General features: G+C 44.5%; 1 protein-coding gene across 5 annotated transcripts in view; it reads left to right on the top strand.

The window, feature by feature from the left end:
- LOC144809927 (myelin expression factor 2-like) overlaps window positions 1-22,787 on the top strand; it is a 102,309-nt gene that overhangs the window by 38,493 nt on the left and 41,029 nt on the right. For 4 of the 5 annotated variants that reach the window (XR_013606870.1, XR_013606872.1, XR_013606871.1 and 1 more), the window contains one exon: window positions 15,229-15,432. Coding sequence is in view for 1 of the 5 variants with exons in the window: in XM_078673751.1 (XP_078529877.1) it covers window positions 15,229-15,257 (29 nt within the window). In the remaining 4 variants the exon portion in view is untranslated. Of the gene's footprint in view, window positions 1-15,228; window positions 15,433-17,208; window positions 17,350-22,787 lie in introns of all 5 variants that reach the window. The other variant, XR_013606873.1, reaches the window with a different exon arrangement.

Below are 22,787 nucleotides of genomic sequence, written 5' to 3'. Positions count from 1 at the left end.
TATCTTGTGTTATTCTCCAATGATGCAGCCTTGGGGTTCCGGGAATATTTACACCCCCCTACCTGGCCCTCGTGCAACTGTTAATTTTGTAACTTGTGGGATTGGAGGGAGGGGGGGGAGGTGCAACGCGCGTGCGTGTCCGTGTGTGGATACAATGCCACTGAGAGTCTATTCATCTGTTAAATCAATAGACCAAATCATATGTAAATGGCACCAGAACCTATAAATCGCATTTTATTGTACAACATCCAGCACCTGGTGTTCAGTATAGTGCCCTCCGAAGGATGAAAGGCTGAGTCAGCAGTGATATGTACATCAGCACATGTATAACTTAAATGGCAGCATTAAGTCTTTTGTCATTTATTTTAAGCCCATAAAACATGAGTGCGCACCCAGTTAAACGGCACTCAGATTGTGACATGATGAGAACATCTGAGCCGACACGGCTCTTCCTTTCAGTAGCGCACTGGTTGCATCGCATCATTGTGTTATGTTGTGGAATGTCATTGCTGGCCAGCGCACTGGAGCGGAGGCTGTGTTACACAAGAGGAGGATATGGGTTTTAGGCAGAGCCACTGGAATTCTAAAACTGGGGAGCACAACATTTTCACTATCATGTCACACCTGGCTGATCACATGTCAATGTCAGGTAAAATCGAAGTTCAGCAAATAGCAAACTAAAAGTGGAGTCACAGAACAGAAGAGAGGGAGAGGCGCAACGAGAAAGCAAGAATGAGTCAGGGTGAAAAACGAGCACAACAGACCGACAGATGAATGCAGTGTAAGAGCTCTTGGCTTTACTTACAAGTTAACTGAACCAAAAGCAGTGCTTAATTTGTGCCGGTGCTTTCCGGTGTTTAGCACCAGCACTTTTTTGACAGGGCCGGGGCTATAAATTTCTTTTATGTGGCAGTGGTGGTGAATGTAATGTTTTCAAAAATATATGCACAAGGCTCTTCCTACGTCATCTGTCAATGCTGGCTGGCACATCGCTGACTGACTTTCATTTTAAAGCTTTTTAAAAAGTAAAGAAAGCAAACAGGCTCTCCATGAGCCGACTATATTTCCGGGGTTAAAATCCTTCTCCTTACAAGCAAGTTAGAGAGCCTCTTCAGGGAGTAAAGATTGGAAGTACCATGGCATCTTCGTGTCTGTTACCTGTCACGTGGGCCTTCAGCAGCTCCCTATTGGTTTCTGAAGGTCTAGGGGGCTGTTTGTGTTTGCTCGATTTGTACCTCATCAGATACAGATGGAGGAAAATTATACAAATACACGTGCTTCACATCTACAGCCTACTGAACGTCCCAGTTTTAAATGGGAACCAGATTTGGAGTGATTAGGCATCGAAACAATGCATGCATCTAAAGGTACGTTCTTTTGAAGCTACTGTAGGAAATAAACGTACATTACTTGACGATTGTCACCAAGGTGGGGCAGCTGGAGTTAAATGTTTTGGGCCGTGCAGGAAAAATTAAAAACGCTATCATTATGAAAAAGGGAGGGCTCCAAATAAGCCTGGCGATCCCAAGTAGATTAGTCAGTAAACATGTGGCTTGTGAATATGCACGATTGTAGGAGTGCAGTTTGCTGAGACCTGTAGAATGAAAGGTGAGGAGAATTATTTTAGCATTCTCCAGCTTTTCAGAACACCAAAGCATGCGAGAGACAGATATTTTGCTTGGCAAACCACACCTCAAGAAGTCTGAATGGCAAACCAAGGTTCATATGTGTATTCTGTGCAAATAAAACACACAGGTGTTTTAATCTGCTTGAAAAGGCTCCCTACAACTCTTTACTTTGCATGGGAAGGGCATCCTGATGCGGTTATCTTTATTGCACATGCACCACAACTTAATACTGCACAGGCAGCCTGCCTGTAAGTTTTTGAGAAAACCTATGAGCCCCGGCACTTATTATTTTACAAATTAAGCACTGACCAAAAGTCAGTCACTTCAATGGGATAGGTACTCACGCAGGAGGGACCTCACACTTAGTGGGAGCGTGCTGCTGCAGCCCTTCCGTCTTCAAGCCGGCAACAGGGGGGGGTGGGGGGGGGGGGCGAGGAGTCCGAGGTCAGCAAATCAATCAGTGCACTGGCTACAGGAGTCTCAGGGTGCTGCGCTACACAAAGAGTTGAAAAGGGCAGAGGCAGGGGGGCGAGTGGCCTCTGACGTCACCTTATGCTGTGACTATCTCGGATCATTGGTGGCTCACAGACAGGTAACTGGAGAGGCGCCAGGTCAAGTGCAGGGCCATTAGGTCACGCAACTCCGCGAAGAAGGGAAATGTGTTTGTCCCCTGCGTCCCCCCCACTCCAAAATCTGGGGGGGATATGTCCCCCGCATCCCCCACAGTTCCTACGCCCATGGCCATAGAATCAAAATAACGCAGGCAAAAGGAACACAATATCAAACACAGCAAGCACAGAATGTACAAACAAACATATAAATATAGATGACAAATTTACAATGACTAAAGTACTTCCTGGCGAAAAATAGCAGGCCATAGAATCAAAACAACGCAGGCAAAAGGGCCAAAATATCAAACGCAGCAAGCACAGAATGTACAAACAAAATATAAATATATGACAAATTTACAATTTTGCTCACATCTCAGCTGACAAGTTAATTAGCTTGAGAAATAGTAAAAAAAAAATAAGTCTGCATCTGTTTTATTTCTAAATATCCAGTGACCCAATATTAGTTGTTTTCCACAAACTGAGAAAAAACATAAAAAAACACTTCCAGGCAGCGCTCGGCGGATTGGTCCAATGGATTTCTTATGTCACCCCCTCGGTTGACGCAGACACCGACGTTCATCATTGGAATGGCGCTATTTATGAAGTGCCAACATGCAGGGGCACAACTAGACTCGAATTTGGGGGGGGGGTGGAGGGGAGAGGTGTATGGGGGAGAGTCAGGAAGTCTCCCAGGCAGGGCAGGCCCTAGCACTGGTCCCGCAATGTGCAACAGTCTTTGTTTGGCGCCCCTCCCCCACTTCCTCCTCCATAAATTCCCTCACTACCACTCACCAACAATGCTCCTCATCTATCCATAGACCCTTTCTGATAAACATTTCATTTTTTAAATGGGGTTACTCGTAGTTTACTCACACTCAGTTCTGTGAACTGCATGGTGCACGTTCCTTGTAGCAGGCACATTAACCCTCTGCGCTGTGTGGGTGACAGGAGTGCCCATGTGAGTGCACGGTGAGCCATGCAACAGTGTGAGAGTAGGGTGAGAGGAGTGACTGCAGGGTGAGTGAGGTGACCATATGAATTTGGGTGCAGATAGAAGTGCAGAGTGGGACGAATAAATGTATGGTTAGTGATGGGTTTGTTTGAGTGAGATTGTAGCGTGAGCAGTGAGGGGGACAGGTGAGTGAAGTGTCTCATGAGTGCAGGGTGAGTAGTGTGCTTGTGTGACTGCAGGGTGAGGTACAGGGTGAAAAGCGCAAGTGCAGTGTGAGTACAGAGTGAGAAGTGTGCTCATGTATCTGCAGGGTAAGTGGTGGGAGAAAGGTGTAAGTTCATTGCGAGTGGCATAAATGCTGTGTGGTTATTGTGAGTGAAGGGTGAATGGCGTGAGTGCATGGTGATCAGCGTGAGTACATTGTGATCGCTGTGAGGGGAGGGTGAGTTTGAAAGTGAAGGGCGTGAATGAGTTGTCTGAATGCAGGGTGCATTCCCAGACACTTGGTGCAACAACGCATATTATTTAGGGCTGTCATAGGGTTTAAGACACAGCTTTCCAAACTTTTCATGTTGGTGACACACTTTTTGGAGATGTATCATTTTGGGACACAGTAAGGCAGTGTAGTGAGCGAGCGTAGCGAGCGAACCCGTACCACTTAAGAGGGGTTCGGGGGGGTCCACCCCCCGGAAGAAAATGTTGAAATAAAAGTGGGCAAACGGTGCATTTTCAAGCAAATTTGAGACCATGATGTGGAACCCAGGCCTCTGCAGGGATGCCTTCGTCCACTGAGCCACCAGACCCGGCATACACACATCTCTCTCTCTCTCCCTCTCCCTCTCTCTCTCTCTCTCTCTCTCTCTCTCTCTCTCTCTCTCTCTCTCTCTCTCTCTCTGTCTCTGTCTCTCTCTCTCTCTCTCTCTCTCTCTCTCTCTCTTTCCCCCTCTCTCTCTCTCTCTCTCTCCCTCCCTCTCTCCCTCCCTCCCTCTCTCTCTCTCTCTCTCTCCCTCCCTCTCTCTCCCTCGCTCTGTCTCCCTCTCTCTCCCTCGCTCTGTCTCCCTCCCTCTGTCAGTCCCCCACTGTCACCTCACCCCAGCTTCCCTTGCACACACCCAGCCGCACCCAAGTACTTCGCAGGTCTTTAAAATACCATTTACTGGGAGACGTTATGCAATAGATGAGGCTTAGTGAGAACAAAGCTTTTACAGTAATGCCTCTTTATTAGCAGCAGTGATGTGCTAAGTGCCCGTTAATACCGATGTCATCCCACAACACACCCACCATTTGCAGGCGACACAGTACTGTGTCGGGACTCACAGTTTGGAAAGCTCTGGTTCAAGATATCAGCTAAACTATTGCTATTATGGCATTATTCAGGGACGGGGCAGATTTTCGACCAGTGGGTGCCATTTTTTGGTACAGAGGGCCAGTTTTACAGCAGTGCTGCAATAGCGGTCCCCTGTACCAAAAGCAGCTGCAGTGTTTTCCACGCGCACCCCAGGCCCTATCTCCCCCACCTCCGCGGCCGGTCCGACTCAATTGCCAAGGCCGGTTTGTGTTCCCAGTTCGGCCCTGTTTAGGGATCAAGGGTGGAGGAAATAAATATTGTGCTCATCCTGCAACAAACTTCCAGTCTTGTGATTAGGGTGTCCAGCTCATTATATTGATGTCCCAGATATTGCAAAAGTAAGCAGTCACCTATAGCCTATTTTCAGCACTTATCTGTGCATACGTGGAACAACAAATTTAAATAGAAAGCCTTTTTAAATCTGTTCTAGGGCTGCCTGAATTATCCACGACTGATAATTGAAGGGAACAAAGACAGAAAAGTCACATTACATATGATTTTATTTATAATCCTATTTAGTGTCAAGACAAGGCCTTTGCAGGCTCTTTAGACAACAAATGATTGCTATTTTTCTTTTGGCAACCCTACTTTATATATATTTTTCATTAAATGCATTCTTACACTATGGCAGTAAAAGTAAAATCTAAATGTAAGGAATGGGCAAAGTGGGGGCCCAGGGGTTACTGGAACCAGAAAAAAACCTAAGTCTTGTTAAACAGTTTACCAAGGTATGTAAATATGAAAATGGTCTTTCAAAGACCTGTGAAAAACTAGGGCGTGCTGTGAGAAAGTGCCCTCTTTCTTGCATGGTATGCCCCCAATTTCTGCTGAATTGCTGATGTACTTTGACTGAGTGTGCCCTAGGCTCCTGCCAATCAGGTACCCAAGGCCTGTGTTCCGTCCCTAAAACTGCATTAAAACCTAAACCTAATTGGCATCTCTGACCACCTGTCAGCCCCTGGTAAATGGTACCCTAGGTACCCCAGGGCACTGTGAGCAGAGAAGGCTCCCAAGGGCTGAAGCACTTATTGTGCCACCCTTAGAGGCCCTGTGCATTGACACATACACTGCCTATGCAGGCTGCGTGTCTTGGTACAGACCAAAACAGAGTCAACATGGCATACATCCCTGTGTGCCATGCACACAACACACTGCACTGGCATACCTCAGTTACCCCTCTAGCTGGGGGCCCTATGCCAGTGGTGTGGGTACAGGTGCATGAGCCCTGTACCCCTACAGTACCCTGGTCCATTCTTGGGCACTGTAAGTGCAGTCCTGCCATTAAGAGTATATGGTGCTCGGAGGTCGTCATCACGAACTCCACAGTACCACGATGGCTTCACTGAATACTGAGAAGCTTGGTATCAAACTTCTCTTCCAGGGGATCCTCATCAAAGTCATAAGCATTAGAATATTCCCGCCCATGCGCGGGACCCCGGAAACACTATATATGTGCCCCACATACATATATATATATATATATATTTCCAAAGTTTCCCCGAGCTTTAAAGACGCACTCCATGAGTGATTGTTCACAGAACCTTTATTAAGAGGCATCGGTTTTGTGGGCCCCAATTGATTCATGTCCCAACGCGTTTCAGCGCACACCTGCGCCTTCGTCATGGGGTAAGGCCATTTGGAACACCAGAGATGGATTTCAATGTAATTTCCCTGTATGAGCATGTGATCTCCAGTGAACAGCATGCTGGGTATAACAGTCCCGATTTTTCTCCACAGTGGAGTCTGATGTCCCAAATCTATTTTCTCTGCCAATATTACTTGAAATCATAGCCCTCCAGTGGGCTCCGGTCCACACCAACGCTGCCTAATTATAATTCACTCACGCTGGAACAGGCTGCCACGATGTGCATCCACACAGACCTTCCTGCGCTCTTTATCGGCGGTGCAATCTTCCACGGCCGGAGCTGCCGTGTTCAAACATTTCCAAAGTTTCCCCGAGCTTTAAAGACGCACTCCATGAGTGATTGTTCACAGAACCTTTATTAAAAGGCAGCGGTTTTGTGGGCCCCAATTGATTCATGTCCCAACGCGTTTCAGCGCACACCTGCGCCTTCGTCATGGGGTAAGGCCATTTGGAACACCAGAGATGGATTTCAATTTGATTTCCCTGTATGAGCATGTGATCTCCAGTGAACAGCATGCTGGGTATAACAGTCCCGATTTTTCTCCACAGTGGAGTCTGATGTTCCAAATCTATTTTCTCTGCCAATATTACTTAAGGCAGCGTTGGTGTGGACCGGAGCCCACTTAATAAAGGTTCTTAATAAAGGTTCTGTGAACAATCACTCATGGAGTGCGTCTTTAAAGCTCGGGGAAACTTTGGAAATATATATATATATATATATGTTCAAACAAAATGCCTGTGACATGAGAGGCACACTGCAGGGCACACTGCAGGGCTCTCCTCTCCGGGCTGAAATGTCACAGCGCGCTTCTGCACGTTGCAAGGAGTAATGTGCCCGACGCGTTTCTGGGGGACTCCACCCCCGTCATCAGGGGCCGCGGAGAGGGCACCATCGCCTGCTGCTCTGTAATGAGGAGCGGCAGGATGAAGCTCAAAGCATCCAAACTTCTTGGCTGTAACAGGAGCGCAGGACTCGTCATTTTAATAACAGCGCGCCAAAGCACAAAAAGCAAGCCTACTCAAGGCATCAAATTGAAGCACCATTCACCCAAGATTATCGAGGTGTATTCTTCACCACGGACTACAAATCCCATAATTCCAACTCAACAGGCCACATGCTTGCCTATGGATTTGCCTGATAGAAAATGTCCATAAATCACGTGAATTACATCGAGATTTGACTGGAAGCAGCCCCTGATGACGGGGGTGGAGTCCCCCAGAAACGCGTCGGGCACATTACTCCTTGCAACGTGCAGAAGCGCGCTGTGACATTTCAGCCCGGAGAGGAGAGCCCTGCAGTGTGCCTCTCATGTCACAGGCATTTTGTTTGAACATATATATGTATATATATATATATATATATATATATATATATATGTATATATATATGTATATATATATGTATATATATATGTATATATATATGTATATATATATGTATATATATATGTATATGTATATATATGTATATGTATATATGTATATGTATATATATGTATATATGTTCCCCAACATCTTCCACAAAGAAAGAAAGAAAGGTAGGTAGTTATAGTTAGGATCGTTTTCCATAGGAAATCCACAACATTCTATTGGAAATAACTTTGGCGCCGAATGAGGGATCTGCCTGTAATTTTCCTTAACTTTGCCTCGCTGCGCTCCGCTCCTTCCCTGAAAGTTTTGGGGGGATCCGTCAAGCAGGGGCCGAGATAAAAGGGGGGTCCCAAAACATGTTTTCCCCATGTTAATTTCCATAGGGCGGTTGGACTCACTTTTAGCCCGAACGGCTGAATGGATTTCCACCAAACTTGGCAAAATTGTAGGGACTGGTACCCCGATGTGCCTTTGCTATGTCTCAAGATATATGCTCCAGTGGTTTTTACGAAAATTAACTTTGAAAAAATATATATTGGGCTACATTGGGCTATATATATGTTAGAGCCCAAATGTAGCCCAATGTAGCCCAAAGATGGCCACCAGAGACAAAAAAAACAAATGTAGCCCAAATATCAGCCAGATGTAGCCCAACTATATAGCCCAATGACAGAATGTCCCAGAGTGTTCTAAAGAACAACTAGAGCGCTAACAGTCTTACTTATGACAAAAGTATGGCACACCTGAAGTCATCTTGATTGGAATAAAGTGTTAACACTTAAAACATTTAATTTGCAAAGGAACAAAATGAGGGGTTTCATTTTGCCATAGAAATTTTTTATATATATATATATATATATATATATATATATATATATATATATATATATATATATATATATCCCCTTCGTCTCTCCTCACCACAAGTCTTCATGGACGGAGTCACGGCACTGCAACAGGTTAGTTTTTAAGATATTTTATTCACACACCATGTGAAAATTAAAGTGCATCAATTAACGGTCACGCGTTTCGGCTACTCCTAGCCTTCTACTGGACCATAGAGTCCTGTGGTCTAGACCCCATTTTTAAAGTGCTCAGTGCTAAGTACCCTTTTCCCTTTCCTTGGTCATCTAGACCGCCAACCCGGCACAGTTAATTGACGGCATATTTACACAATCATTATTGGTAGTTCATATCATTGTAAAGTACTGTATGTCTTTCTCAGATTTTGTCACAAAATCAAATGATGATATTTACAAATTTACAGTATTCTTAGATACACCTTTTTTCCCCTTTGGCGATTTTTTTGGGGTTTTTTTCCTTTCAGATTCAGTGTACATTTGCTCTTACAAGTAATCAGAAAGTTGTTACTATGTATATTTTGTAAAGTACATTTCAAAGAAAAAATATTCACGAACTAAATCATAGTTTGATACCTTCTTGCGGACTCTTTTCTCCAAGTCTGTTCATATGTATATATGTACACTATTTACACTATTTTACATTCTATATAGGACGGTTTTTCTAAAATTGTGTACATACTTATTCCTTTCTAATTATTAATCTTATGGCGATTCCAGATCGGGTGATGTTTTCGACCCTTCAGGATTCATGTAAAGTACAAAACATTAATTCATTCGATCCCATCGTGGTCACCCATTATAAATACTTCTTTCCTTGAGTAACAAGAAGTTCAAGATATTTCAGTAAGAGCTCTACAGTACACCAAGAAAGATTATTCCTTGAAAGAATTGCCCCTGACAAAAAAGTTTAAATCATTCTTCATTAATATGACAATTTCTGAATGTTACCTCCTTACAATGTCCAATTTCCCTCACACTCATTTCTACTATTTACATTATTCTATACATGTTCTGTGAATATGAGTTCTTAATCCTCAACAAAAAATATATGTATATTGTCAAAGATGTACAAAAAGTTCCGCATCCAGATTGTGACCAAATGGAACCTCAGTTCCCATGCCCAAGATCATTCTTGATTCCAGTTTTCGGAGTTGAAGAGTTCGATCTCCTCCTCTCTCTGAAATTCTACTTAGTTTGATCCCTGAGTATTTCAATAGGGCTGGGTTGCTCTGATGATATTTTGCAAAATGTGTGGCCATCGGGTAGCTTGTGTCCTTGTTTTTAATAGCTCTTAGATGTTGTAGTATTCTTAATTTCAGTTTGTTAATCGTGCTCCCGATATAGGACTTATCACATGGACACTGTAGTTTGTAGGCCACACATTTGGATTCACACGTAATGTGTTCCCTTATTTTCTCCATTTGGCCATTTTTCAATTTGTACTCCTTGATATTCACGCCATGTTCACAGGCTTTACACTTATAACACTTCCAAAACCCAGGAGCTGTTAGCCAGGTTTGTTTTCCAGGTTCCTTCAATTCCAGATGACTTTGGGTTAGAATATCTCTTAAAGAAGAGGTTTTCCGATAGGTAATACTGGGAACGGGTGTCAACTTCTCTTTCAGCGTCTTGTCTAGAAGCAAAACTTCCCAGTGCTTTCGTAATGTCTTTTTCATTTCTTTACTTTGGTTGTCAAAGTCCATGATTAATCTTGTCACTTCTGTATCCTGATTGCTTTCCCTGCTAAAGTTATTTTCAAACCTTTGATTGTTAGGTATGAGCAGTTCTCCTCTGTTCTTTGTTATCATCCTTGATTTTGCGGCGGATATTACTTCTTCCGGATATCCCCTTTCAAGGAAACGAAGACTCATTTTCGATATTTCCTCATCTAGGTCTATTTGTTCGGAACAGTTTCTTTTGGCTCGAAGCATTTGGCCGTAGGGAATACTCCACTTCAATTTGACAGGATGTCCGCTGTTTGCGTGAAGGATGCTATTACACGCAGTAGGTTTCCAATGTATTCTAGAGCACAGTTTACCTTCCTTTACAAATATTTCCACATCCAAGAAAATGAGTCGAGTGGGGCTGATATCTGAAGTGAAGTGTAGATTGTAGTCATTGACCTCTAGAGATTCAATAAATTGTTCTAAGGATCTGTTGTCGCCTTCCCAGATGACGAACAAGTCGTCTATAAAACGACACCAAAGTTTGATTCTAGAACCATTTGGATTTTCCTCTTCTTTCTTCACCACCTCACTTTCCCATGTCCCCATCAGGAGGTTGGCATATGTGGGTGCAAATGAAGTCCCCATTGCGGTTCCCTGCTTTTGGAGATACATTTTCCCCAGAAACAGAAAGATGTTATGTGTCAGACAGTAGTGAAGCATGTCCATTAGCATCGCTGTGTGTTCCAGAAGGTTCACTGAACGAATTCCTAGTGCATTCCTTATGGCTTTTAAGCCATCTTCATGGCGTATTGATGTATAAAGAGAGGCAACATCAATTGTTGCCATCAGATAGGTTGGTCTCCATTCACTTTCCGAATTTTTTTTTAGGAAATCCATAGTATCCCTTAGAAAAGAGGGTAGTTCAGTCACATAGTTCATCAAAAAGATGTCAATGAATCTTGATGTCGATTCTAACAATGATCCTATTGTGAACAATTGGTCTTCCTGGGGGACGTACGAGGGACTTATGAACCTTAGGCAGGAAATATATTGTAGCCACAATTGGATTCTCTGTTCTCATATATATATTCACTGAAAAAACCATAGGTTTCACACCAGTTATAGTTAGGAATTAGCATTTAAAAAACCTATTAAATTCACTGAAAAAACCATAGGTTTCACACCAGTTATAGTTAGGTGGAAATTTTACTCGCATAAAACCATTGAAATTCCCACGTTATAGTTAGTTGGACTCACTATAACTTGCGTGTGCAATGCACTGCTGATGACGTCACATATTACATCACTCATGACATGGTCAGTGACATCACTTATGACATCACTGATGACATCTCAAATGACATCACTGATGACATCATCCAGTGAATGTGTATCTTTCTGAAAAAATAATATTTTTTATATATGTATGTCTAAAGGTTGATGGAAGAATAAATGGGTAAATAAATGTCTAAATGGATTTTTTTTGTATAAAATTGATTGGTTAACTGACTTATTAAATGTATCTTAGTGAATACATATATTAGCGAGTAATGTTTAAATATTTAAATGTCTGTATCTGTGTCTCACTTTGTGTATAAGTGGCTGCATGGGTTGGTGAGTAGCTACATGAGTGTGTATATGGGTTATTAGTTGTTTTGTTGAGTATCAGTATCAGTGTCTGTATGGTTCGGTGGGGGATATTACTTAGAGCACAGATGCATGAATGAGTGACTCACTATTTGTATGTATTTTGAAGACAGCATGTGTGCAAGACTGTATGGGTGGATGATTGTATGTATGGGTGGGTTAGTGAGTATGTGTTTTCATAATTGATTGTTTAAGAGAGTAAATATGTTTCAGTTTCTGTAGAAGTATGTGTAGTGGTGTGTATATAGCAGTATAATCAAGTAAATGTTTTTTTGATAGTTTATTTGCATGTGTGAATTTGTGTGTGAGTAACTATATGGATGAGTATTAGTGTGTAACAGGATGTATAGGCGTATGAGTACATATGATGAGTAAGTACATGCATGAGTGACTATATAGAACTGTTGGTGAATGAGTGGATGTGTATGTAGATGTTGGAATTACCTAATAAGTTGTTGTAATTGGTATTGGTTTCTCCTTTTTTAAGAAAATGTTAGTTTCTATTTTTGAATGTGTGTGTCAAAGGTTATTTTATGCTGATAGGAGGTCTGCCACTTTGTCTCAAGGATGTTGTCATCAGTGATGTCATTTGAGATATCATCAGTGATGTCATGAGTGATGTCACTGACCATGTCATGAGTGATGTAATATGTGACGTCATCAGCAGTGCATTGCACGCGCAAGTTATAGTGAGTCCAACTAACTATAACGTGGGAATTTCAATGGTTTTATGCGAGTAAAATTTCCACCTAACTATAACTGGTGTGAAACCTATGGTTTTTTCAGTGAATATATATATATATATATATATATATATATATATATATATATATATATATATATATATATATATATATATATATATATATATATATATATATATATATATATATATATATACCAATGCAGCCTACTAAACACCAGAGCTGAATTATGCTGTAAAGAATTTCCACCATGCATGAATAACATGCATTAGAAACATGAGAAACAACATCAAAGTTTGTTTTAGAACTGTTTTTAATGTTCAGAAAGCAGTAGAAATTCTTATAAAACACTGAAAGCATAGGAAGCTCCCAGGCTGCATTGAAAATACACAGTCTAAAAAGACTGAAAAGCTAACCTGTAGCTGCATGCAATAAAACTGACACCTTGCCTTTAAGGCACTCTTGACCCCCAGCTTCCCATCATGCCTCAGGGCTGACAGGTCAGTTGTTCTTTCCGGCTCCTTCAGGAAGGATCCTGGCAACACAGCTCCACTCTTTTTTGATTTCTTCAGAAAATCTTTTCACTTTTAACAACTTTTATTCCTTACTTCGACGTTTTTCATCTGTAGAAGTAAGAGGCTGTCTTTTTTAGACAGGTTTAGGCTTTTTTAACACCTTAAAATGCCATCTCTTTTTGACTCTTGACCTTCTTGTGGTAAAAAGAAGGCTAAAACACACTCTCATGAAGTCTGTATTCTGTGTCTACATGAAGATCATGACCCGAAGGCCTGCCCTCACTGCCAGAACCTGTCCAACAGAACTTTGCAGGACAGGGAAAGAATTCACATTTATGGCCTGGCAGAGAAGTCTAGAGGAAGGTCTCCAGTCAGGAAGGGCTCCAAGAGGGCTAGAACCTCTTCTAGAAGTAAGTCCTCTCGTCCTTCAGCTTCAGCGTCGGGCTCGGCGCTGAAAGATCTTCAAGTGGGTTACATTTTCAAAGAAAAGACCCTCAACAGCGGGCTCGCCATCGAGAAAAGGTACGTTGTCGATGTCGAAGATTTGAGTTCCTCCGCCATCGTCAACCCGGCGCCGATCGGCGTCGAGAGACAAGACTCCTCCGCTGTCATCAACCCGGCGACGATTGGCGTAGAGGAGCAGAGACCCTCCGCCGTCGTCAACCCGGCGACGATGAGGAGCAGAGACCATCCGCCGTCGTCATCTCGACGACGATCGGCGTCGAGGAGTGTCACCCCTCTGCCGTCGTCAACTCGGCGACGATCGGCGTCGAGGTGCAAAGACCCTCCGTCGGATTCGGCAAGACGTTCGACGTCGAAGGCAGGTTCTCTTCTGTCATCGCAGTACCATCAGCGATCGACGTTGAGAACAAGGACCCCTCCGCTGTCGTCAACTGGGCGACGATCAGCGTCGAGGATGAGGTCTCCGTCGTTGTCTCGATGGCGTTCGGCGTCGAGGGCGAGGAAAATCCCTCCGCCGTCGTCTCGCAGACCTTCGATGTCGAGACTGGATACAGCTCCGTCGTCGTCTACAAGACACTCGGTGTTGAGTGAGAGACGTCGTCCGTCGTCGGCTTCTCATCGCCGTTTGACGTCGAGACAGCACTCACCTGCTTCTCATCGGCACTGGTCGCCGTCGAGACGGCGTTCGACGTCGAGAATATAGCTGGAACCTAGATCGAAGTCTGGAGGGCGTGCATGTACGACGTCGAGAGCACGTACGACGTCGAGACATGCCTCGGTGAGGTCTGGAGATGGATCGGTGGTCCTGGTGACGGAGTCAGCATCACGCCATTCTTCATCTCACTCTTCCAGGAGGGCTTCTTCAAGGTCGCCAACTCCGGAACCTGCTGCCCGCGTCCGTAAGTCTCCTTCAAGATCAAAGGAGACTCCTGCTGCAGTCCAGTTGTCCCCAAGATAGTATCTGCCTGTAAGTCATTGGAAGGACTCTGGGTCATCTAGGCAGATGGCTCAGACGCCAGCCTGAAGTATCGACGGACAGAGCGATGCTTCCCCTTATTTCCTGAGCCGCGGCCAGGTGGGGTGAGGTCGGCACACCTTACGAATCGGAACAGCATTCTGATTAATAAGGCAGTGAACGTAACGGACACCTAGGATTTTCAGGTGAACTCTGTTATTATTCCTATGCTTTCTGGGTGTCACTTTATGATTTTTTCTTTATCTTAATTCACATTGCAGTAGTATCCAGTTGTAAGGTCCTGATGAAAGCAAGAGACAATTACTGTCGTTCACTTGCAGAAACATGTTGACCAAATATGCAGCTGGGTAGTCCAACATCTATTAAACTACCTTGCCTACTTTTTAGAGTAGACAAACGGGCAGCACTAGAATAAACTATCTACAGTGCCCGTTTATCCTATTTTAAAGTCACTCACTTTTTTCCATTTTTTTGTTCCATCACTTTCTATACACTGCAACACCAGTCACCCGTGTTTATACCATCTACACTACCAACATCACATTTGAGTGAGACCCTTACATCTCTAGGGAGGGATCTAATCCAGCTATGGTCCCTTAACCTTCGGGCTCTCACTGTGAGATGGTCCTTTGAGGAAACCCAAATGATGAAGGGCGGTTCCGTGTGGTGACTGATGGACATCCGGACCAAACACTATGAGTTGTCTTTTGGTTGGCTGACCCTTAATTTAAGTACACTTGGGAGTTTTAGAATATAACTTTCTGTCTTTGGTTTCTGGCTAATACTGTCAATAGGCATCACTATACATGTTGACCCCCTGACATTTTGTTGTGTTACAGATGCAGGAGTATGCCAGTTCGGTGCATAGGTCTCCTCTTCAGAGACTGGTGGACGAAGCGGACAGAGCAAGCCCTCCTAGACACAGGCATGAGAGGTCTCCGGAGAGAATGCACGACAGGTCACGTTCTCCGAGACGCGAAGAACGCACTGTGAGATCGAGAGAAAGGAGGAGTAGTGCACACCGAAGAAGTAGGAGAACTGTGGTAAATATTTTAGTAATTTACCTTGATCGGAATTTCTAGGCAATATCAATAAGTTCAAGTATGAAGAGCAGAGTCCGTGGTGGTTCGAATTCAGGGTCTTTATTCAGTAACTCGAGTTAAGGGAGAGCTCCGTCACCTGAGGAGGATCGGAAGAATCTCTAACTTTATTCTCAGAACATACAGTATATATAACAGAAAAAGAGGAAGGAGCTTCCCTTCAATGCATGCCCGGATCGTACATTGAAATAGAACAGAAGTCATGTAGGCCCGGATCATATGTGGCAATAAAACAGAAGTCATGACCATAAAAGGAGACAACGTCGTGGAAAAAGGGGCACATGGTAGAGGAAATAAGGCTGAGCCAAGATTCAGAATGAGGAAGCACAAGAGAGGCAAAGGTGTGAAGAAATAACGCTAGGCTGGTTCCTTAGATAAGAGAGAGAGAGTCGTGACAGGATGTCTGTTTGTCGTGTTTCAGCATTCGGGGGCTCTTCTTCTCAGAATTGGTTGTCGTGGTTTAACAGAACGGGGGCTATTTCTCGGAATAGGTCTGATTATAGGGAAATGGTCACAGATGGGGGGTCTTGTTCTCGGCGTTGGCTTGACCACAGAAATGTATGGTTTAACTGAGGAAACTGGTTCTTGGAATCGCCCTGAGCATAAGGGTGTAATCTTTGACCCTTTTTGGGGAAGGAGAGTGCGTGAGCAACTTCGTGAGGTGCATGATCAGCGTGTGATCAGTTCGTGCTCGTGTGCTCGTGTTCTCGTGTTCCCGGGTGTTTGTGTTGTAGCAAGATGGGCTCGGGGACGTGACTGAAGAGGGTGTATGAGGGGACATAACTGTACGATAAATAGTCATTTTCCACATTCCCTCCTTGTCCCATAATATACCCTTCTAAAACTCTTTGTCTTTTCTAATCCACCTCTATACTCATTAGGCCGTTTACTTGTTCCTGCAACATGATTCTTTCCTTCTTTTTCTTTCTGGACTGGGTTTTTGGAATACAGGCAGTGGCACAGGTACTACAGAGTACTGGACCGCACTGAATACAGAGGCAGCAGGTGAAGAGAATGGCTGGAGCGAGACCTATGACTGTAAGCGCCTTCCATCCCCATGAGGACAGGAAGTCCCAGAGCCAACCTGTCAGGGACCAGGCACCAGTGTCTGCATCTAGTTTTCTGGAAAGTATATGAAGGCGGGAAATAGCAGAATACACTGAGGGTGCATTGTCTGGGATAAATACACAGCAGCTGGATCCGATCAGTTCACATACACCACCACGGTTAGCCAGTATGATATCTAAGACCATACGGTTCTGTAACGTCATGAGTCTGTCGGCAGCCATCTCAGCGGTGATATTACTTAATGCACCAGCTGTTGCGTTTATGGCTCCCTGGACTACACGAGTCAGTTGTCTTATGTGGCGGCTATTGATCATAGGCCCCCAGAATGGGATGACTCCTTTAAAGAAGTCGCCGGCCTCTTGGTCCGCTGTATCTTCAGCGTCTATGGCCCCCCTTCGCCGTCTATTAATCACAGACGGAGGGTCACTGAGATGATAATCTGCTGGGGCGGTGTAGGTAGGGGGAAGGAGAAATGCAATGTAGCATTTTCCGGACCAGCCTTGAGGTAGCCAAGTGCGTGCGTGAGGTCCACAGATAAAATATGTGTTGGGGGCAGTGGTCATCGTTGGGAAATTAGGATCAGGTAAGGTGTACGTCTTGTTAGATTCACTATCTCCCATTTTCTGACCCTTGCCCTTTCCTCTTACACAGAATAGGCCCTTATGGGACACCGCCCATCCGCCCTGGTCTGCCTGTCTCGTCTGGACTGAGAATGTTTCCCTAAAGGAGGTAGTATCATTAAAGAGGGAATAACTGGTGTTTTCATTATTGTCTGCTCGTCCCCATGTAGTGGTAAGTGTTATCATTCTACTTACGGCGCATGCTGTCTTTGTCTTTATCTCATTCCAGGTACTAGTGTTCTTGATCTGGGTCTCAGGAATGTTTCTAATAGAGGCGGAGAATATCATAGAGAGGGCATAGGTAGATCCAGCATAGCCGAAAGGGAGAGGAATAAAAGACATTCCTCCATGTACGGAGTGTGGCATTAGGCCGCAGACCCAACAATTGGTCTTGTTAATTACTAGTTGATGTTGATGGAGTGTGGTGATGAACGTGTTATTGAAGAATTCATTTCGTCTGCTCTTGAGGTGTGGAGGGAGATCTATATATGAGTGCATAGCAGTGTTGTTCAAAGGCGTGGGGGGAGATGGTGGGAAAGCTAGATGAAGGAACCAACCTAGACAAGCCATGATGCAGAAAATGAGAATCAGGATGGGGAGGAGAAAAGAGATTTTGTTTTTAAATAAGTTTGCACAAAGAGTCTTTATCTTCATGATTTTGGCTGCTTTGTCTTTGAGAGAGGAAATAAATGCACCAGTAAAGTAAAGTAAAGTCCACATTTGTAACGCGCACAATCACCCGTAAGGGTCTCTAGGCGCTGGGGGCCGTCGGGAAGATTAAGCGAGCTATTGCCCAGAGTCACATGGTGCTGGGCTAATCTGCCGCCGGAGCCGGGGATCGAACCGTGATCCCCAGATTCCAGCGTCAGTCGCCCTGGCCGCGGCGCCACACCTCTCCCCGTAACCGGACTCTTCCCAGCAACCGCTTCACCAAGCGTCCGTCTTGGGCTTAAATAGCCACTGGCAAGCCGGATTTCAGATGCAATGTCTCAAGTCTGTTTGGGGTAGGATCGCAGCCGCGATTTGTACTGTTCTTGGGGTAAAAGTTCAGGAAGGGGTAAAACAAAGTCTGTTGTTTCAGTGTCTTTAAAGTCTGGTTTTTCAGTGTCTCTGGTCTCGGGATCAGCAACAGTGTCTGGAGTTGGTCCGTAGAAGGGTTTGCAATGAGAGACGTGTAGCCAGCCTTTCCGTCCCTCGACTTTGATAGCGGTCCTCGTCGTCAGCAGCACCAGCTTGGGGGACGTCCACCTTTTCTCCAGAGGGCTGGTTCGATCAAAATTTCTGACGAGCACCCATTGACCAGGCCGAAGGGAGTGCTCGTCGGGCGTGGACTTGTCTGGAAAAGCTGCAGCCACCTGTGAACGGCAAGAACGTAGTGCAGACATCAAAGAAGCCAAGTAATCTGTCAGTACATTTGCATCAATGTCAATTATCTTTTTCAGAGATGGTACACCCCAGATATTCGGAGGCCTCCCAAATGTGACCTCGTAGGGGGACAGGCCTGTCCGGGAATGTGCCACCATTCGCATATAGAAGAGGGCAACCGGAAGGGCTGTCACCCAGTCTATTTGTTTGTCAGCACAAATCTTCGCCAACTTCGTTTTTAATGTCTGGTTGTGTCGTTCAACTAAGCCTGCTGCTTGGGGATGCCTAACACAGTGGAACTTCCAGGTTTATCCTAGCAGCAAGGAGACAGCCTCCATCAATTTGGAGGAGAATGGTTGTCCGTTGTCAGAGTATATAACTCTTGGCAACCCATGTCGAGGGAAAAATTCCCTTACCAATTGCTTGGCAGTCATCTGGGCACCATAGTCTGGGACAGGGTATGCTTCGGTCCATCAGGTTAAAGTACAGACTACTACGAGGACATACTTATATCCCCGACATCTCTCCATCTGTATGTAGTCCATTTGTAGGACTTCGAAGGGGTGATCAGGAGGATGGAACCCTCCTTGTTCAACTGAGATACTTTTCCCTGGATTGAACTGACAGCAAATCATACAGGTTCGCACTTTCTGTTTGGCTGCTGCACGCAGATGCTTGTTGTGCCATATCAAATTCAGACTGTCTAACATTCCTTTTTCTCCTAGATGGGCGGGACCATGGGCAGTTTCTATCATTACGGGAACCATTAGGTCAGGGAGAAACCATTTGGACTTATCCTTTGTAACCCAACCTTGATCTGTGTGTGAACCTCCCTCCTCTTTCCATTTTTTCTTTTCGGTCTCTGTGGCTTGGTTTTGGATGTCCACTACATCTCTGGTGGGGTCGACAACTGGACAGATAGTTCTGGTGGTGGTTTCGGTGTTTAGTGTTTTTGTCTGAGCAGCATGTTTAGCTGTGGCATCTGCTAGAGCATTACCTCTGGTGATAGAATCTGTGATCTTGGTGTGTGCTTTATATTTCATTATGGCTATTTCTGTGGGTCTGTGTATTGATTCTAGTAACTGGAGAATAAGATCTCCATGTTGGATTTTTGTTCCATGAGAGGTTAGGAAACCTCTCTCCCTCCAAAGGATGCCAAAATTATGGACTACCCCGAACGCACATTGCGAATCGGTGTAGATATTGACTCGTTTTCCTTTGGACCATTCACATGCTTGGCTGAGAGCTATTAGTTCTGCTGCTTGTGCTGATTGTACAGATATTCTGGCGGCTAAAAGGACTGAATTTTCAGTAGTGACAGCATAGGCTGCTGAAAGTTCGCCTGATTGGAGGCGCATACAAGAACCGTCTACAAACAGTGTGTGTTCTGGTGTACTTAGAGGGACGTCTGTAAGATAAGACCGGGGTTTTGTGACTAGTTCGACTACCTCTAGGCAGTCATGGATCGGATTATCAACTGGGATAGCAGGCAGTAGCGTAGCTGGGTTGAGGATATTGCATCTTTTGATGACGATGTGGGGTTGGAACAGAGTGACTTCATAGCCTGTAAGGCGAGCTATGGTCAAGTGTTGTGTCTGTGTCCTATTCAAGAGTAATTCCACTGCATGTGGAACTTGTACTTCAAGAGAGTGTCCTAGTACTATGGAGTCACTTTGTCGTATTGCTAGAGCTGTAGCTGCAACAGATTTCAGACAGGCAGGCAAACCTTGTGCAACAGGGTCGAGGGTACTAGAAAAATAAGCACAGGGACGATGTTTGTTGGCTTGTGTTTGTGTGAGTACTGACAAGGCTGTACCTTCCCGTTCTGTGACAAAGAGGACAAAAGGTTTGGCATAATCGGGTGTAGCTAGGACAGGTGCAGAGCATAATGCTTGTTTGAGGGTGTCAAAAGCAAAAGTATGATCAGGTGTCCATGGCAGTGGGGAAGAGGTTGTGGTTGTTAGCTGTATCAGAGGTTTGGCCAAGTATGCAAACTGGGGAATCCATTGTCTACAGTAAGACGTGAGGCCAATAAAGGCACGGACTTCCTTCTGTGTCTTGGGTACAGGAATGTTAAAAATGAGTTGAATTCTTTCAGGTGTGAGTGCCCTACCCTCCTTTGACAGCAGGTGTCCTAGGTAGGCCACCTGCTGTAAACACAATTGTAATTTTGAGGGTGACACCTTGTGGCCATGTTGTGCAAGGAACATTAGGACAATTCGTGATGCTTGTTCACATTCCGGTTCGGAGCGTGCAGTGATCAGTAGGTCATCGACATATTGTAATAATGTCGTATTGGTGGGCAGAACAATGTCGTCTAACTGTCTTTTAAGTGCCTGACTGTAGATACTGGGGCTTTCTGTATATCCTTGGGGAGCTCTTGTAAAACAGAAGCTACGACCTTGTAAGGAGAATCCGAATAGGTACTGACTGTCTTGGTGGATCGGTACACTGAAGAAAGCATTCTTCAGATCGATTACAGTGAAATGTGTAGCCTCAGGATCTATGGCTGTTAACAGAGTACTGATGTCTGAGACCACGGGGTATTGTGGTACTACACATTTGTTGAGTTCACGTAAGTCAACCACGAGTCTGTAGACTGGTGGCGCACCGTCTGACTACTCCTTTTTGTATCAGGTCATCAATAATCTGGATAAGGGCTTGTTCTGCATCTGGGGGTAATTTGTACTGACGGACACGGGGTAGGACAACGCCTTCTTTCAATGTCACTAGGTGTGGTGTAATATCCATAAATCCTACGTCTGTTGGATCAGTAGCCCATAATGTGACGGGAATGTTTCTTAGTCTGACATCTAGTTCTCTTGTGGTGAAATGGCCTTTAAAATCTCGGAGGAATAGTCGGACTCCTTCCGGGGAACAACATATTATAGCACCTAGTTCTTTTAGTGTCTGAATGCCAAGGAGATTCTCGGGACAGGATTTTGTAAGCACTAAGTCGGTGGAAGTTTTAAGAGGACCAACTTGAAGTGATATTGGTTCAGAAACTTGATTGATGACAGGTGTACCTGAGAAACCCAAGGAAATACTATTTGAGCCAGAGAGGGGTACCTTGGGAATTTCATTGTGTTGCACTGTCGTCCTACTAGCCCCGGTGTCGATCAGAAATTTTGCTTCTTTACCTAGGAGTTTAGCATATACATAGGGACCCTCTTGGTCAACCGGGACCGGGATCAGTGGACGACTATCGTGTTCCCCCCAGCAGTCTCATAAAATTGTGGGGAATTCAGGATAGGATGATACTGGATACTGATAGAGTTGGGTAGTAGGTTTTGTATCAGTTGGCGGAGCAGAAGGTCGAGGGGGGTAGTTACGAGGTTATGTCTTCCCAGTGGCAATATTATGTTGTAATACTGGACAGTCACGCACAAAATGACCTGGCTTTTTGCAATAGTTACAAGTAACTTTTTCCTGCGAAACTTGGGGTTGTTTAGGAGTCTGTTGGATCGTATTAGTTTGTGCTACCAATACCTTCATTTTAGTATCCTTTGTCCTTTTCTTTTCTTGTTCTTGTTCGTCTCTAATTCTATTTTGATGATATTGGAGCATCTGAAGGGCTTGTGAAGGAGAGCTTGCTTGCCAAGTACTCTCTACCTTCAGTATTCTATTTCTAATTGTCGGTAAGGCATTTTCTACGAATTTGGAGACAAATAATCGACTATAGGCGTCTCCTCCTGAGGAGAGACCGCTGTTGATTAGAAAACATTTTTCCAATCTTGTGTAATAGTCCCCTATATCCTCGTCTGGTTTCTGTTTGCATGCAGAGATAGCATCCCAATCTTCTTTCTTAGTGGTCAGTAACTGGGATAGTATTTTAGGGAGACAGCGAGGGAGTTCCTGAACTAGGGGTCCTAAGCCTTGTCCAGGATTGCGAGTAATGTCTTCTTTCTCTAATTCCGTCCATGTTACCTTTTTCCCTTCAATCTCCCAGTCCTTTCCCTTTAGTTTGTCATACGTTCCCTGTGGTAATAGGACCTTGAGTAGAATATTGAGGTCTTTGTAAGTAAAGGAACCCATTTGGAGGATATCCTTGAGTTCCCTGTGGAAACCCGAGGGATCCTTTTCATGAGAAGGGACCATTTTCTTCATTTCTAGTATCTCTAGTTTTGTCAGAGGGGTGTAAACAAATGTTTGTTGTAACTTCCCTGCGGAGTCTGCTACGGGGTGTACTTCTCGGAGAAGGAACTGTCCTTGGTCATATTGATGGGTATTTATATCATAACTGTC

The sequence above is a fragment of the Lissotriton helveticus genome, chromosome 1_1 (genome assembly GCF_964261635.1).
Source record: "Lissotriton helveticus chromosome 1_1, aLisHel1.1, whole genome shotgun sequence".
NCBI lineage: Eukaryota > Metazoa > Chordata > Amphibia > Caudata > Salamandridae > Lissotriton > Lissotriton helveticus.
Note: the sequence above shows the minus strand (reverse complement) of the source record. Positions and strands in the feature narration are given on the sequence as shown.